The sequence below is a fragment of the Camellia sinensis genome, unplaced genomic scaffold, assembly GCF_055761805.1.
Source record: "Camellia sinensis isolate YWXY unplaced genomic scaffold, ASM5576180v1 Unanchor14, whole genome shotgun sequence".
In the NCBI taxonomy this organism is placed as follows: domain Eukaryota; kingdom Viridiplantae; phylum Streptophyta; class Magnoliopsida; order Ericales; family Theaceae; genus Camellia; species Camellia sinensis.
Window position 1 is genome coordinate 5,418,416 of NW_028129020.1, and position 19,049 is coordinate 5,437,464.

Consider the following 19,049-nt stretch of genomic DNA (forward strand, 5'->3'; position numbering starts at 1 on the left):
ATACTATTTTTTTTTATTATTACAAAATATATACCATACACAACCTTTAAAAATGTGTACCTTAATCGTTTCGTAATTACATATACATGTACAATGTTATTTCATTTACATAATGATATCATACCTAACAATGGGATTCTAACAACCCCATTAAACAATTATTATTTCGGGTGGGTATGTACCATTGCATCAAACTCAAACCATCCATTTAACATTTTCGTTAGAGATGCCTTAATGCCGCAAATATGTTAAACTTTATATATATATATAGTAACAGTGGGTGATGTTAGCAAATTAGTAAATTAAAAATTATTACAATTGGACATTCGACACTTTTTTATAAGCTTAAATTTTAAATCTCTCTTTAAAAATATAAAGATACAACCGCTAGAATTATGCTCAATTTATCTATTTGAGAAGAATTAACTGTATATAAGATTTTCACAAAATAGGACACAATGCAAGACATTTTTGATATTTCAAACCATAATGTTAGCCATGTGTAGCGTACTGATCAATAAATCAACTTTACTTTCTTTCAATTGACAGAATAGAATAGACTAGACAATGTAAAAAATGTACTAGCTTAGTAATTGATTACAAATCACCCCCCTTGCTTCTCCAATAATATAGCCTATTTTTAAAACCAACGAGAAAATTAAGAGACTCCAAAGTCAATACCCAAGAACCTAAATTCATGAGAAATAATACTAATACATGTACCTACCTCATCCAATTCCAAATGAATATGGGTTGCATCAATGGTTACTCTACATGGCACTACTTTTTCACTGCCTACGAAAAGCGAACAGCGCTCGTATAGGCCATCCTTTGGTGGAAGATTTAACAAACAAGATTTTCGAGCTGACACGATACGTTGATTGCTGATTAACCATTCCTGATCTTTCACCATCAACATAAGACGATGGTGGCGACCCAAAAGCTCCGAGACATATTTCATGTCTCCTTTGGCAAGAGCATGACGAACGCGAGTAGACGAGACTTGCCCTTGCTCCTTTGAATCACCAGAGCCTATATTTCTGGAGTCAAGGTTCTGATCCATGACAGAATTTATAATATATGCTGACATACCATACTTATCGCATAGCTTTACCAGCTCTGATGCATCACCAGCAGCTTTGTATCCAAACCGGTAGTTTTCGCCTACCACATAAAAGTCATTTAGTTCAATCATTCAAGTAAAGTCGTTAGAAGAGATAAACACTCTGGGACTTGAAATAATGTCACCTGCCACAACGCCACGTAGTCCAAATTCCTTTGATAACTTCTCAACAAACTGATATGGGGTGAGGTGGCGAACTTTTGAAAATTCGACCTGGTACTCTGTAGGAATCATGTTACCACAGTATGGAGCCCAGGAGGAAAGAACCCGCTTCCGGTCAAATTTGGCAACTATGGGAGCCCTGCACAGAGAAATTGAAATCAAGTTTCTTTAACATCCCCAACCACCTGTTCTTTTTGAAATGGAATATCATAAGCAAAGGGCTACGGTGATGAAGATCCATTCCAGCATCATGCCAGCTGTTTTAAATGGTTATAATCAGCCCAAGAAGTCATTGAGTCTGACTTCAAACCTAACTGATTTATGATCTACAAGATTTTTTAAAGAGTAATTATTCAAGGAGTTTTCCTTCAAAAGTTTTATTTTTATATTTGTCGGGCATCCCACATTAGTTTGCGGACGATGTCAATATGATGAATTTATAAGATGCAGTAGGACACTTCTAACCTGGAGGAGCCTGTTGGGTTGGTGCCCAAAGGGAAAAACCAAGAGGCCAGCTGTTGGGCTGGGTCATAGTAGAAAATACTTTAAAGTGGAGACTGGGCCATGCATCTAACATGGTATGAGAGCCAAGGCGGAAATGTTGCATCCCATATCGATTGTGGACGATGTCCATATGGACTTATAAGATAGTGCAAGACACTCCTAACTTGGAGGCACTTTTGGGTTGGAGCTGAAGGGGACACAAACTCATGAGGCCGGTTGTTGGGCCGGGTCATAGCAGACAATACTTATAGATGAAGGCTAGGCCACGCGTCTAACAATATTTATTGGAAATCAAGCAAAATCTAGCGTAGAAATGAAGTCTAGGGCCAAAGGATATCTTCTCTTGCACTCACTACAAATATCCTACACGAATGAATGAAGAGGGTCCGACTTATGGATATTTCTTAGACACCATGCTACTGGGTGATTAATTTCCCTTTTCCGCAATTGTAGGGCTTGGGCGGGAAGAATTATTTTCTGAATCATAGTTATATAAATAATAATAATGTTAAAATTCACCTACTACACACCTACCACTACCACCTACTACATACTCACCTACTTCACCTACTCTCCACCTACTCCTCACCTACTCCATACCTACTACACTCACCCTCTCTTCTATATATAGGAATCATTGTAATATAACAAAATATCAATCAATAATACATCTTTTTTAACATGGTATCAGAGCAAGGTTAAGAAGCTAGTAATTCTGCTTCACCGGCGGGCGGCAGCTTCGCCTTGGCCGCCCGCCGGACCTCTACACACCCACCAAGTTTGTTCCACTCTTTCCAATCACAAGAACAACCCTTCTTCTTCAAGCTTCAATTCACACTTTCCCGATGCACACTGAACTCTCTCAGTCACTCTCTTCTTCTTCTCTCTCTAAAATCCATTGCTGAGAGAGAGAGAAACCCAGAAAAATGCGTTTCCTCCTCCTCTTCCTTCTACTCCAGTTCCATCTCCACAGCTCCGCCGCCGCTAAACCAGGTCGCTTTCGCAACAGCAGCAGCCGTACTGCCCCAGCGGTCACGGGCATTAATATTGACCCTCCGATTGACCAAGAGCTTCACAACCTCGAGGTGGCCTTCGCAGGCTGCAATGTGCAAAGCAGTCCTCCCATCCAAGTCAATGCTATTTACATCAATGCCATCGTCCAGCAAATCCCAGACTCCCTTCACGTCACCTCTACAGGCCATGCATTGAGAATTTGTGTCACTGACGTAGATCATGGTCCAGACAGCCCGAATCTGTGTGTGAGTTAGAGAGAGAGCAGTCTGTTTGTCGCCTCCTCCTCTGTGTGTGTCTATGTGTTTTTGGTGTGCACTGCCCGAATTCAACACAGAGAGAGAGATGTTGTGTCTTCACATCCCACTTCTCTCTCTCTTTTTAAAAATCATTCTCTCTAAAACCAAATATATTTGTCCACCCACACACATCAATTATTCTCCACCGCCAAAAAAAAAAAAAAAAAAAAAAAAAAAAACCTCTTTTGGACAAACCCACACAGCACACCATTCACTTTTCTTCAGCTTTTACTTTTCTTTTCTTCTCCCACCATTTCACGGTTCCCATTGCAGAATTACTGCCATAATAACCCACACAGCACATCATGAGTTGGAGCCATAATCCAGAGCACTTTCTTTTATTTTAATATGTTTATTATAATATTTTTTTTTATTCTCTTTGTTCCCACCATGTCTCACTCACCCTTTCTATGCCACTTCCACCGGCGCACATGCTATTCGCCATTAATATATTGTTATTCTTATTAAATATTAAAAAAACAAAAAAAAAAAAAAACAAAAACAAAAACAAAACAAAACAAAACAAAACAAAAGCACCAGACAAGTGCACAGCACCAGACCAGTGCCCAGACAAGTGCACAAAGCACTCACATGACATCGTTTTTAACACACATTTTCCTTTTCTTCTTTTATTTCTTTATTCTTTCTCCGCCCACATTTTATTTTTTATTATCCAATTTACTTGGTGCTCTATTTTTATTCATTATTATATCTTCTTCATCACCATGCTTCTCATTTCATCACCCTCTCCATATTTTTTTTTATTATTCGATTCCCTTACTTTTCACAACCAAAAAAAAAAAAAAAAAAAATTCATCCTTCCACAAATTCATTTTATTCATCTCAGGGATCCACCCCGATCACAATTTTACACAAAAAAAAAAAAAACTAAAATAAAATAAAATACAAAAAAAAAAAACATAAAAAAAAAAAACAAAAAAAAAAAAAAAACAAACACAACCACAACTTTGTTTTCTTTTCTGCAGACGGCCACACACCGACATCCCTTCTCTACTCTGCCGCCGGTCTTTTCTTCTTACCTCCGTCCTGGGCGGCCCTTGCCGGTGTTGCCTCCGTATTTCCCACTCCACTGGGCATGATCACTACTCCCTGCTCCTCCACTGCAGAATATGGCGGACCTCCAAAACGGAACATCACGGTGGCCTTCCGCTTCAGCTCCTTATTTTCCGCCTTAGCACACTTATCTCTGCTCACGCATCCTTATACATGCGTTGGAGCAGAGCCAACTGGGAGTTTAACTGCTGCACCTCATTTGCCCTACTCTGCAGCCGGTTCGACAAGTTTGTAACCGCAGTCATGGTTTCCACACATGACTTCAATGTATACTGATTGGCTTCCACATCCGACTGCACTGCCATTCTTTGCTCCACAGACCGCATCGGAAAGTTCAACGGAGCAAACTCCGGGGCGCTTGGTTGAGGTTCCAGTGCCACCGCACCAGTTCTCTCTCTTGTTGACTCGTTGAGGTCGGGAAAGAGGGTGAGCAGACCGCGGGACGACGAAGCCATTTTCTGGGCAACAGCGTGTTACAGAATATTACCGAGTTTCTCTCTCCGACAACGAAGAGTTTGTTTTTCAGAGTTTGTTCTCAGTTTCTTGTCTCAGCCTCTGCCTTGGCCTCCGCCTCCGTCTTGGTTAAATAGCCGGGGCAGCCACGCGTATCGCGCGCCACTTGACGCCAGACGACAAACGGGCGCGCCAGCCAAGGTACTCACGTGCCTCGCCATCATATCTGGCACACCTTTTTATGGATTGGACACGTCTTTTGATGGCACGCCTTTTTATGGATTGGGCACGCCTTTTGATGGCACGCCTTTTGAAAAATTGGGCACACCTTTTGAGGGTGCGACTTTTTAAGGGTCCGACAAGACTCTGTAAACTGTCCCGACATTGATTCCGGTTAGCTCCTTCATGGGTCCGACAAGACTCTGTAAACTGTCCCGACATTGATTCCGGTTAGCTCCTTCATGGGTCCGACAAGACTCTGTAAACTGTCCCGACATTGATTCCGGTTAGTTTCTACAAGGGTCCAGCAAGACTCCGTAAACTGTCACAACAACTGTCACAACATTGTCTACTACAACGGTTCGACATGACCCCATAAACTGTCTTCTACATCTGTCTGACACCGCCATCCAGTGTCCTCTACACCGTTATGACACCACCATACAGTGTCCTCTACAACGTTATGACACCCCCATACAGTGTCCTCTACAACGTTATGACACCACCATCCAGTGTCTTCACTAATGGTCTGACACGACCATACAGTGTCTCCTATCCTCTTTTATTTTTATGTATTTTCTTGTTTTGTTGCCCTCTCCAAACTCAAGTTGGTTAGTTCCTATCCCCCTTGAGTTTGCGGGGGGCTGTTAAAATTCACCTACTACACACCTACCACTACCACCTACTACACACTCACCTACTTCACCTACTCTCCACCTACTCCTCACCTACTCCATACCTACTACACTCACCCTCTCTTCTATATATAGGAATCATTGTAATATAACAAAATATCAATCAATAATACATCTTTTTTAACAAATAATAAAGTTCTGAATCCACTACATTGCAATGGTAGTAGAACATCCAGTCCTCAGCCAATCCAATTGCATCTATAACCCTCTCTATATGAAACTCTTTTTCATAACTTTAAAACACTTCCTAATATGAAGCCTTTACTTGAAACACACCGTGAACAAACCCTACAACACATGTCCAAAATATTTTGAAACTACTATACACAACTAGCTCTTAGAACTTACTAAACCATAACTGAAATTGACTGAAGCAAATTAAGCATAAACAAGACTCTACTAAAACTACTAAATTGAATATGGATGGTTTACAGGCTCCACCTTGAAATTATTGAAATTTCTGATTTTAGCCACTTCCTTGAATTTTACTCTTTCTTGCTCGTCTTATAGGTTGCTTCAATTTACCAATAACTCTCCCTAAAAGATTATTCATCCCAATTGGGACTAATATGGCATCTAATGGATAGCTTATATCTGAATGAGGATTCTGAACACCATATAGGATCCAATGCTTCCTATCAAGTGATAATTGAAGAAGATTGCATCAATTTCCATGACTTGGATTTGGAAATTAGACAATTCTGCATGCAGATTTCATATCTAGCTGATCTCTGAATTGGACGAGGGGGAAATTGGCCCAGCCAAACTAGTAGTTTACATTACACCTTTATCTTCGTAGCAGATTGAAAGCTACCCAAGTAGGTTTTGTAATGTTTTCTTGTGCTTTCCTGTTCTTTTGCACCTACTGTGGAGGTTTCCCCTAGCACCGTACTCTCCTCTTTGCTTCCTAAATCTATTCACATTTTATAATATATATATATATATAGAGAGAGAGAGAGAGAGAGAGAATATATACGACAATATCCACACCTAGGTTCCCAACCAAGTACTTCTGCCATTCCAACAAATGATAAAAGAAATGGAACTCCAATCTTTGCCGCTTGGATTGCAAGTTCTCGATGACCAATGTGTAGGGCATCAAACTTTCCCAAAGCTACTATCCCTCCTGGTAAAGTATGACCAAGAAATCATAAATGACATGTTTAAAATAAAAGAATACAAATTAATAACCAAGGGTCTTGCTAGCAAGTGTCCTAGGGCACAAGAAAAAGACAAAAATGAGAAACATAACACTTTTCACTAATTTCAAAACACTTCATTGAAATTTTTTTTCAATTTTTTTCACCATTTCCAAAGAACTTTTTACACAAATTCCAATATAAAATAATGCACTAGGGACACTTGTTACCATTTGCAAATAATTAAAAGCAATCCTTTCCGTACTCAATCCATTCAAATTATTATAGCATTAAAAAATAAATAACTAAACATTTATGACATACAAAATACTTATGGTGCCAACAATCCCCTGATATTTAAAAGCAAACTAAACCCAACCACAACGAACACTTCAAGGTTGGCATAAGTAAGAAATGGGTAAACCAGTGCACACAAAATCATTCCAACATCTATTAAATGGAGGAATAAATTAAATAAAACAATACAGAAGCCTCCTGTTACATGAGACCAAAAAAAAAAAAGGGACTACTAGAAACTCTACATAAACTAATATAATCTCTCTCTAAGACTTTCCTTATGAAGGAAATTTCTGGCGGGTTGTGTTAGTTACCTGGGATGTTTCCGGTGAAGGCGGCTAATGGACCACGTCGGCGAATCCTTTTCCTTAGAGGACGGTCCTTTGAATTTGAGGAAGTGGCTGGGATCTGAGAGGCCATCATCAATTGTCCATTGTGGAGCATGGGCAAGGACTACAGCGGGAGGTGGTGCTGACGGGGTATGAAGTACAATGGATAGGTACGAAGCTGCGGACAGCGTCCCGTATGGTCGATCGCTATTTCTTGGGTCCAGAAGGGAAAAGATGGAGTGTGGCAACCTGGATTCACGAGGAAGAGAATGGCGGCTCGTCGGTGCAGATACTGGTGACGGTGGACGACAAAAGGAATCAGGTTTACCTTCCTTTGTCAGAGTTTGGGAATGGGTGGGAACGGGTAGCGCCAGTTATTGAAGGATTCGATATAGGGGCTGGCCGTGTGCCAAAGGGTGGTGGGGTTAATGGGGGTAAGGAGGTCTTGGCTGTGAAAAGGGGTTTTCCAACGATTGGGGCGACTCGTAGCCCAAACAGTGGAGTTGAGGTGGTGTAGGGTGTGGCGGAGGAAGGGTGGTTTAGTTTACTGAACAGGGCGTTAGTGGGTAGGGTGGGTTTCAGGGGGGGTAAAGGGGTTAGCTTTTCAGCCATGACAGATTAGGTAAGGCGGTGGTGGAAGGAGGTTGGGGAAGTGGAAATTCGACCAATAGGGAGCCAAGATTACCTGTTTGTGATGCCGACACGCCGAAACAGTTATGCGACGACAGTGGGAGATTGCAGGATGTGACTTGAATCTAGTAGGGTGGTCACCAACAGTCTTGTGTCAGATGACAGTAGTGTCGGAATAGAGGCCCAATGCCTAGGTGAGGGTGGTGGGCCTACCCATACATCTCCGCAGCAAGAAGACGTACCGTACCATTGGTGACTGATGCGGCAGTTTTGTGGAGGTGGACGAATTGTCGGTGGACCTTGGGGTGGTCCACTTGCGGGTCAAAACTGGTGGCCACATCCCATCTAAGGTATTGGTGCGCTGGGAAAATTCATCATTTTCAATCCCTATCTGGCCGGAGGAAGGGTCAACGGTGGATGTTGAGATGTTGTCAAACGGAATGAGGGGAGAACTGCAGCGGGAGAAGGAAGGTCGAGATTGGAGGCGTGATCGTCGGAATTGGCGAAGATTTGGGAGTACACCAGATTTTTCAAGATTTGGGGGCATTCAACGGCTGGCTCAACGAGCCTTGCCTTCTACAGGGGTGAGGAGGTATCGGGGCTGGGAGGCCCAAGGCAAGCAAGGTTTGGAACTGGGCCCAGTGGGCCTAAGCATTAAAGAGAGAGCCTGTGGTAGGGAAGACAAAAGGCCCATAGAGGATGCTGAGATGTTGGGCTCCACTTCTTTAGGGTTAAAGGTCCATAATGAATTGGGTCATGACCCTGGACATGGGCTGAGGCTTCCTCTGTCTGGGTCCATTTTGCAATTGGCGGGTCAGGAGACAGATCCCCCAGTGAATCGGATTCTCGAATCTTTACGCACTAGTGTGGGGGAGCCCTGGCCGAAGTCGACCACAACGGTAGATATGTCGGCGTGAACGAAGCCGGGGCCATCGCCGACAAACGACTTATTGGCAACTCTTGGAAATGGGTCATCTGAGAGGTTAGTGCACTCTATCGAAGGCCTTGGCAGCGTCAGTCTGACAATGGGCCCAAATTAGGTAGCTGCGACGTCAAGCGTGGAGGTAAGGACAGTGGGCCATCTGGACGATAAGGTGTGGAGGGCGTAGGAGGCTAATGGACTATCTTTTCGAGATGAGGTCGCCAATGCTAGAGATGGGGAGAGGCGAGTCAGGTTTGACCAGGATGATGTTCTGGTATAGGGAGCCATGGCTGAGGCCGATACAGAGGGTCATAATGAATTGAGCTGGTACTGCAGCCTCTGGCTATGGACAGGGGCAACCAGGAGGGACTGATAGGTCCAACACAGGTGCAGTTTGAGGACAGTAATGTCTTTGGAAGGAATGGGATACTTGCAGTGGAGGATATATCAGATTGGGTGTTGGAACATATAACTGAGGTTAGTCGGTTATTGGGTCTATCATTCAAAGGGCATGAAGAGGAAGCCTTACAGTTATTTTCTACCATGGAGGCATCGTGGCAAAAAAGGTCTCCTAGTAACCCAATTGGTACAGTGGCAGAGACTAGTCATAAAGGGAAACGGGAGTTAAGGAATTTAGTGTGTTCAATCAATTATGAACAGGGTGGGGCAAGGGCTAATCGTGACTTACGTAGACGTCGGGGGGTTCCTTTGTTATTGAAATGAAGTTAAAAATTGTCATGGAATGTGCGGGGATTGAATGATAAGGACAAAAGGGTAGCAGTGAAGACAGTCTTGCGAAGTACGAAAGCTAATGCAGCATGCTTACAAGAGACAAAGATGGAGGTGTTGGGGTTAGAGGTGGTGCGAGAAATTTGGGGAGGCCGATTTGTAGAGTAGTTACATTTGCCGGCAGTGGGCACGGCAGCAGGTGTTCTAATCTGTTGGTACCCGAAGGTGGTTGTGAAGAAAGAAAAGGAGTTGGGTAGCTTTTCAGTGTCTTCTCTATTTCGGTGTGTGGCGGATTAGTTCCAATGAGTGTTCACGGGGGTGTATGGCCCAGTGTGGATCGCGGGAGTTCTTTTCAAAGTTAGAGGCTGTGGCATTTCGTTGGTCAGTGCCTTGGTGTGTGGAGGGTGACTTTAACATGATGAGGTGGCCAACTGAGAGGGTGGGGAGTTCTCGAGAGTTAGGCTCCATGCAAAGGTTCTGTTCTTTTATTGATGAAATGCAGTTAATTGACATGAAGCTTCAGGGAGGGCGATTTACTTGGTCGAATGTGCAAAGTTTGTCTCGGATTGATCGATTTTTGATCTCCAGCGATTGGGAGGAACATTTTTTGGATGTTGTTCAAATTCGGTTGCCTCGTCCGGTGTCTGATCATTGGCCTCTTTTACTCGATAGTGGGGGGCTCCACAGTGGCCCAGTGCCTTTCCGTTTTGAGAACATATGGTTGCATTCAGAAGCTTTCTTGGAGATGGTTAGGGGGCGGTGGAACTCTTATGCAGTTACAGGGTCGCCTAGTTATATGTTGGCGCAGAAGTTGAAATTGCTTAAAAGGGATCTGAAAAGCTGGAATAGGGAGGTTTTTGGCCGACTAGAGGGTCAGAGACAAGCGGTGGTGTCCTTACTATCTTCCTTGGATGAGTTAGAGGCTGAAGGAGGCTTATCGATGGATGATGTTGCTAGAAAGGAGGCGGCTAGACAGGATTATGTCCGTATTTCACGCTTAGAGGAGGTGAGTTTTAGACAAAGGTCTAGGTGTTTGTGGTTAAAGGATGGGGATCGTAACACAAAATTCTTCCATCGAATGGCTAATGCTCACCGTCGGATGAATCATATTAGTCAAATGCGGATGAATGGGCATGACCTGGTAAATGAAGAGGAGATCAAGGAAAGGATTATGGATTTCTATAAGAATTTGTTTCGTTCGCAAGAAGGGGAGTGGCGGCCAGAGCTAGAAGGGGTTCATTTTGATATGATTTCAGCTAAGGATAGGGTGGCCTTGGAGCAAGTCATTACGGAAGAGGAGGTATTTCGGGCTTTGCAGGCCATGAGTGGGGATAAGGCTCCCGGTCCCGATGGTTTTACTATGGCTTTCTATCAGCACTGTTGCAGTGTGGTTAAGGCAGGCGTGATGGCGGCACTGGAGGCTTTTCTCGGGACTGGACAGTTTGAGAAAAATCTTAATGCGACTTTTTTGGTTTTGATTCTGAAGAAAGGAGGGGCTGAGGACATTAGGGACTTTCGGCCAATCAGTCTGCTTGGGAGTGTTTATAAACTGTTGGCTAAGGTGTTGGCAAATAGACTTCGCGGGGTTTTGCAGACAATCGTGTCCGACTCTCAGAATGCTTTTGTAAGGGGTCGGCAGATTTTAGATGCAGTCTTAACGGCTAATGAATGTGTGGATTCCCTGATCAAGCAGGAGCAACCGGGTGTAATTTGTAAGTTGGATATAGAGAATGCCTATGATAATGTGAGGTGGGAGTTTTTATTGTATACTTTGGATCGTATGGATTTTGGGAAGACTTGGTGTTGCTGGATTCAGTTTTGTATTTCTACTGTGCGGTTGTCGATTATGGTTAATGGTACTCCAACAGGGTTTTTTCGAACATATTGAGGTCTTCGTCAAGGAGACCCTTTGTCGCCACTTTCGTTTATTTTGGTGATGGAGGCCTTGAGCAGATTATTGGAAAAAGCAAGTCGTGAAGGTTTGCTAGAAGGTTTTGTGGTGGAGTCTCCTACAGGAGCACATCTGAGTGTTTTCCATTTGTTGTATGCCGATGATGCACTAATCTTCTGTGGGGCGGTGGCGGAACAGTTAGGTTACTTGAGATGTGTTTTGTTGCGCTTCGAGGTTGTCTCAGGTCTTCGAGTGAATTTGGAAAAGTCTGAGTTGATCCCAGTGGGTCAAGTGGAGGGGTTGCCAGTGATAGCAGCGGTGTTAGGCTATAAGGTGTCCATCTTGCTGGTGACTTATTTGGATTTGCCGTTGGGGGCGTTTAAGACTATAGGGGTATGGAACGGGGTTGTGGGGCGGATTCAACAATGGTTAGCAGGTTGGAAGAGGTAATATCTGTCGCAAAAGGAAAGGTTGACTTTGATCAAGAGCGCGCTAAGCAGTATCCCGACATACTTTATGTCGGTGCATGTTAATCTGGTGTTTGTGGCGCGGCGGATTGAGAAGTTACAAAGGAATTTTTTATGGGGTAGTAGGGGTGCTGATTTTAGGTATCACTTAGAGGATTGAGGGCAGATTTGTCAATTGAAAGTGGCAGGGGGGTTGGAGGTGAGGAGTTTGGTGACTTTTAATCCAGTGCTATTTTGGAAATGGCTGTGGCACTTTGCTGGTGAGCCCGAGCGGTTGTGTAGGAAGGTGATGGCTGTGAAGTATGGGATAACTCGGGGGGAATGGGGGTCAGAAACGGTGCTGGGTTTGTATGGTTGTGGGTTATGGAAAGGGATCTGGTTGGGAAGAAGTGAGTTTTGGGGTAGGGTGGGTTTTTGGGTCGGTAATGGGGTGAGGGTGCGTTTTTAAAAGAATTGATGGTGTGGGGTGCATTCGTTGGAGGCTCGCTTTCCTTAGATCTTTAGTATTGTGAGGGATCAGGAGGCTATGGTGGCATCCTATTTCAAGGGTGGGATGGGGAGGGGGTGGTTTGGGACATTACGCTACAGCGACCCATTCAAGACTGGGAGGTTGATCAGCCGGTGGAGTTATGGGGTTACTTGTATGGGTTGGGGGTGAATGGGGTGGGAGAGGATGTTTTGTGCTGGACTATTGGGGCTAAAGGGTGTTTTTCAGTCTCATCATTCTATTGAAACTTGATGGGGGAGTTAAGGCGGGATTTTCCTTGGAGGAGTGTTTGGGTGCCAAGAGTTCCATCTAAGGTGGTTTTCTTTATGTGGACGGCGGCTTTGAGTTGAAATCTCTTGATTGACAACTTGATGCGGCAAGGTCACAATCTAGTGAATCGGTGTTGTATGTGTTATGATGCAGAGTCTGTGGATCATTTGTTCTTGCATTGTCCGGTGGTGTCTCCATGCGTGGGCCTTGGTTTTCTCTCTTTTTGGGATTGTCTAGGTTCAGCCGAGGCGGGTGGTGGACATGTTGTGGAGCTGGCGCGGGGCTTGGGTTAGGCGTCGACAGCGGCATGTGTGGAATTTGGTCCCTTTTTGTTTGATGTGGTTAGTTTGGTTGGAATGTAATAGATGCACGTTTCAAGATATTCAACGCAATGTTAGTTAGATTGAGAGTCGCTTTCTGGTTGTTTTGTATAGTTGGTTAGAGATGAAAACTAATCCGGATATGTTTAGTTTTTTAGAGTTTTTGAATATAGGTTAGAGAGTGTATTTTACCCTCTTGGGAATTTTTGTATTCTTTGCATCATCTTGATGCTTTCTCAATAAAGTCCGCATACTTATCTATCCAAAAAAAAAAAAGAGAGAGAAAGCCTTACAGCGGAATAAAATTGCCAAGGAATAACAATCAAGTGACTGACAGACTGTAGATAATAAGGCATATAAGTCCCAAAATATTAGACAAAATAAATAAATAAATGTTTTCTTATATAATAATAATTTACAGAGAACTGGCCAGAATCGGAGTCCAGGGTTTGAATCTCACTCCCCTAGCTACAATCTCTGATGTACCAAAAAAATTTATAAAGAACCCAGGTGGAGAAAAAAAATACACTAATAAAACCTATAAACAATACACGCAACCAAAAAAATGCAATTGCTATTGCCAGATAAAGAAATTTCTATGAAGTATTCTACAAAAGTATTGTCCACTCAAATTGGATAAGAATTGATTTTGTAGTAAAGAAACAAAAGAGAGCTACAAACTAGTCCAAACACACAAAAAAAGGTGTACATTTATCTTTTCTCTTATTACAGAATGACAGAAAAATTAGTATAATCCCCTTTCCACTCCACATTCCAATTTAAAATTATTCATGCAAAACTGCAAAACAATTTCTTTGAACAGGTTGTAAAATTAGAAACCTTTATATATATATATATAGATAGATAGATAGATAGAGAGAGAGAGAGAGAGAGAGAGAGAGAGAGAGAGAGAGAAAGAGAGAGATTCAATAAAAAAATTGAACCAAATAATGCAAGCTTGAAATTATAATTTTTTTTAAATGCATGAACGGCAAGATGAAAGAAGAAAATATGTTACAAGAGTTGATTGTTGATTGATCCCCCAACTTATTTAAGTCAATAAGAAGGATGCCAATGAAATTATCCAGCAACCGACTTCCGCTCAAACCTAATCTATGAGGTCTTATGATAGTTTGACAAGTGGCCAGCTCACTTTAGCTAAGGGAGCCCTTGGGAGAAGAGGTTGAGAAAACATGAAAGTTCCCAAAGGATTCTTGTGTGTATCCACAAAGAGCTAGTTATCCTCATATTGACCAGTAGATGCACACTTGGACAAGCCTCATACCTATTTGCTGAAATCTTATCGGATGATCCCTTTTCAATCAGCTTTCAACCATAGTACAACATTCCACTATACTTGACTGAATTTGAGTCTGAACTTCAGGACCACACAAAGAGCTTATCCGAATTTCACAACGCACACTTCCAAAAAGCTTTAAGAGTCTACTTTGAACTCCAATTGGTTTGGTTTCCAGATCCCCAATACCTTTTGAGTTATGACTATTTCACCATCAATATGTCAAGATGAAGTAAATTTTGTAATATACTCATAACATTTTCATTTTAAATTGAATCAAGACACCTTTATATGGTTGGAAAGCTAATTTCAAAGCACCAAAAGATAGCAGAAACAAATTTTAAAAATTGAGGAACTTTGCATATAAAACAAATGGTGAAGGTAGACCCTTTTCTTTTAAATGTTTTAACTTCATTCTTCATTTTAAGCCTAGAAAACCCTTTCATAAGATTATCTAAATTCCACATTCAATCCTGAGGGGATATTCCAATCTATGTCTGAACAAGGGCTACACTTCCAAAATTTTCTTGACATTCAAGCCAAGTCCATTTCGCCATTGAGCAGTGTTCAAGAATGATGCCCAAGTGTTATAGTTGGTCAAATGGTATGTCTATAGATCCAAGAATCAGTTCTTTAAGCCCTATTTGGCCCTTAAAATTATTGGGCTCAGCCTCTGAAATGAAGCTTAAGACCCTTAGTAGCATGGTACAAATCTACTTGGCTTGATTAAAACTCAAACCATTTTGGCAAAGCCCATACTTCGAACAAAAAACAACAAAAGCCCCCACTTTGTTGATTGTTCAACATCTGGAATAATGCCCAAAATCCCATGTGATTTGGCTATTCAGCAATAGCAGAACAGTTTACCACGTGGGTTAAGTCTCTACAATAACACCCAGGACCTTTCTTGGTCTGACACAGATTGCCCGAACCTTAGGAGATCATTTTGATACAACCCAAGTGCAATTTGGCCCAGCCAGATCCATTCTAGCACATTCTCCAGCAGCCAACTTCTACTCAAACCTAACCTATGAGATCTTATGATAGTTTGACTAGTGGTCAACTCACTTTAGCTAAGGGAGCTCTTGGGAGAAGTGGTCAATAAGACATGAGATGAGAGTTCCCCAAAGATCCTTCTTGTGTGCATCCTTCGATAGTAAGCATGAAGGACAAAGGTTAGTTGTCCTCCTATGACCAGTAGATGCACACACTTGGGCACGCCTGAAACCTATTTTGCTGAGATCTTATCAGATGATCCCCTTTCAATTTGTTTTCAACCATAGTACAACAATGTTGACGTCAACACAAAGCCACTCCAAAACTAAACTAACGTAGCAAAAACTACTAAAACCAACATCTTTCCTACACATTTTCCTGTCCTTCTGAGCATTTCATACCCCAAAACACCTGTCACAACATACTTGGCTTCTCCTTTCTACAAGTAGAGAGCTTACCTTACTATTTTGAAGCCAAGCAAAGGGAACTAAGTTGTTTTCATATAGAACACTTATCCCATAACATTTTAGCAGCAGTTTACTACTCTGAACTAGCCTCCAAGGCTATGAAGCACAGATACTTCAAATAGGGTGATGTATCTGTATTAGATACTTATACTACTTGGATACTTGCGGATACGTATTTGATACTTCTTAAAAATATCGAACACTTCTTAATTAATTTTGGAGTATTGAATAGCTAATTTTGAAGTATCGAATACTCCAAGTCACGTATTACTTGTTTTACGAAATTAGAATTGTAGCATTTTTTGCATAGTATTATAATATAATATAGTTACAAGAATAAATATAAGAATATTTTTCGAATAGTTTGTTTAGTTCTTTAATAAGAAGAACATAGTAAGTTAAATAATATAATTTGTTAAATTGATGCATCATAATTGTCTCATGCATGCCTCCTATAACTATATAGAAAGTAAGGATTAACAAAAGAATATAACAATAGTAAAATTAACTATCAATAAATAAATAAGCAGGTAAACTAGAATACAAAATTTTTACTAATGCCAAAGGAAAAAACATAGAGACAAATTGTGGATTGTTCTATTATATTTACATAAATGAAATATTTGCAAGACCTATTTAAAAGATAAACAAGCTACTAGCTTAAATTAATACCTAAATCTTAAAGGTTAGTATTTTGCATTATAAATTACATTGAGATTTCTCAACATTCTTTAACTTATGTGTAATTTATAACTAATAATTTTAAAAAAATATATTTTCCACAAATGTATCCTAACTGTATCCGTATCCTTATCCTATTTTTTAAAGTTTTGTCGCATCGCCATGTCCGTATCGTATTGTATTGTATCCGTATCTCATATCTGTATCCATGCTTCCTAGCTCCAAGGCATATTTTTTTACAGGTCTCAAATGCTTAACTTTTGAACCCCTACGTAGCTTTAGTAATGCATTTCACTCTCTATTCTAAACATTGTCTTCTCTAGCAGTAAGCCCATCTTCTTCAGTTCACATATCAACCATTTTAATTATCTTAGCACATTGGACTAGCCAACATGTTCCACCTAAAACCAATGCCTCCCTTAGCTAGATTCTAGATGTATCGAATCACACTTGCTCTTGTGTTTTTGGGTGTTTCTCCATTTTAGCCCATCAAGTGTGGACTCCAGAGCCCATTCGAGTGCCATCTCAAAGCGAGCCAAAAAACACCCAATAACAACTGACATACCCTTAAGTCAGCCTGATGCCTCGAGGCCACACTTATGCTGGGTCTAGACTTCCCTTGAACCCGTGAACGGAGATTGGGCTAGCCCACAAGCCTACACCCAAAACGTGATCCCCACAGTGTCTCTTGTTCATTCTTCAGTAATCAAAGACAAGCAAGCAAGCAAGAAACATTCTTTATCAAGAAAGAAAATAAAGAAGAGTTTATGATTTCAATGACGTGCATGCATCCATTATATACATAAATCAGGGGACAATAAGGAAAAATAAATAATCAGTAAAGAGAAAACCTGCCACGGAGGCCAATCCTTCAGGTGGAGGCTCGCGATCATCTTCATGTTGGCTTTGCACAAAGAAAGACGAATCAGACACACTGATAAGAATAGGGATCATTGACAAAAGCAGGATAAAAGTAACTGAATATAATTTCCATATTTTTGGGGTTACACTCACTGGTCCAGTGAGTGTGAAAGCTTTCGAAAGAGCATATAGTATAGTAGAATAACAACTAAAAGATGAAATAAAAATTGAAAAAGCTATGGGAATCTTGAAAGAACAATTCCAAAAACAAAAAATTTGTATTTTTTCAAACACAAACACTTGTATGAATTGATGCTCTCAAACATTGTATTGAGCCTCATACTGCCAAAAGTTTATTCAAAATCTCTTCTTTTTATTTTTTATTTTTTATTTCTTCTGTTCAATTCAATCCAATCCAATGCAAAGACAATGAATAAAAAGATGCAATTTATGTATCAAACTAAACTTTAGAAATTAATAATGATTTATTTTCCACAGTTTTCTCGACAAACAAACAGATGGTAATTGCAATTTTCATATAGAATAGAAATAAGAAGAAAAAGATAATAAAAAAGGAAAGAAACGAACCTGAAACAGTCAGAGAGCACAGGAATTCCGGCGGTAGGCGATTTGGGTTGAAGAGAAGCAGAAAGAGGGAGGCCGAAATCGATGTTTGAAGAAGAAGAAGAAGAAGAAGAAGAAGAAGAAGAATTTGATCTTTTATCAGAAAGAGGGGCAACGGAGGAGGGAGGTCTGAGCATCAAAGAAGATGAAAGGTGAACATTTCTAGAGTAGCAAAAACCCAACCCTAGGTGGTTCTGATTACACACTCGTATGTGCTGCGAAATACGAGAGCTAGTAGACATTATATTGTTATTCAATCACTCAGATCACTTGCAGAAGAGCAAACTAGAAGAAGAAGAAGAAGAAGAAGAAGATTGGGAGAATGATGAATGAATCAATGAGTTTGGTGTTGGGTTGTGGTTCTTCTACTTCCTACATTGGGGACTTCTTCTGTATGTAAAGTTGTCCAATGCAAGTCCACTAGTTTTCCATTTTTCTCTTTTTTTTTTTTTCTTTTTTTTTTTTATCAAAATAATTTTATATCTATTATGTAATTTTTGTACAAATATCAAAATTGTGTCGTGCCCACAAACCAAAGTGAAATTGCAAATCAATAAAAATATAGAAATTATAATAAAAAAATATAAAAATACTAAGTGATTAAAAAATTATGACCTTAATTGCACGTGACGCTTCCATATAAGTATCTTTGTAGCAGGTCAAGAATTATATTATTTTGAAGAGTTTATTTATCATTTAATGCTTACCATACCATACTGTTTCTTTATAAAGATTTCAAAATATAATTTATAAATTTAACCTACTCTGACGGATATGGGAAAAAGAGTCCCCAAAACAACAAATACAGAATAATATGAAACTCTACCTCCCTTCCTCTCCTCTGGCAGTTCTGAGCTAATAGTTTGTTTTGTGTTTGCTCACACAAACAACTGTTCATTTTCTAGAATACAAATTATTTTCAATAAAATAAAAAATATATATTTTTGGTAAAACTTGGCCAATTCTTCTGAATCCGACTTTATCTACTCTTCCTATATTAAACTTTAAACTTGTAGACATGACTAGTTTTAAAAAGAAAAAATTACCTTCAACCAAAAAATCAAAATAAAGATTCAATCCGTGAACAAAACAAACAAAACAA

At 40.6% G+C, this 19,049-nt stretch overlaps 1 protein-coding gene across 1 annotated transcript; it reads right to left on the minus strand.

Annotated features, from left to right (window-relative positions):
* Nucleotides 1–511: 511 nt before the first annotated feature.
* On the minus strand, nucleotides 512–19,020 carry LOC114307939 (FAD synthetase 2, chloroplastic). The gene is made up of 5 exons (XM_028253428.2): nucleotides 17,912–19,020; nucleotides 17,314–17,366; nucleotides 6,531–6,666; nucleotides 1,249–1,424; nucleotides 512–1,164 (listed from the first exon to the last, which is right to left on the minus strand). Exons 1-5 carry the CDS (start codon nucleotides 18,187–18,189, stop codon nucleotides 659–661), a joined length of 1,149 nt encoding a protein of 382 aa, XP_028109229.2. The 5' UTR covers nucleotides 18,190–19,020; the 3' UTR covers nucleotides 512–658.
* Nucleotides 19,021–19,049: the final 29 nt, after the last annotated feature.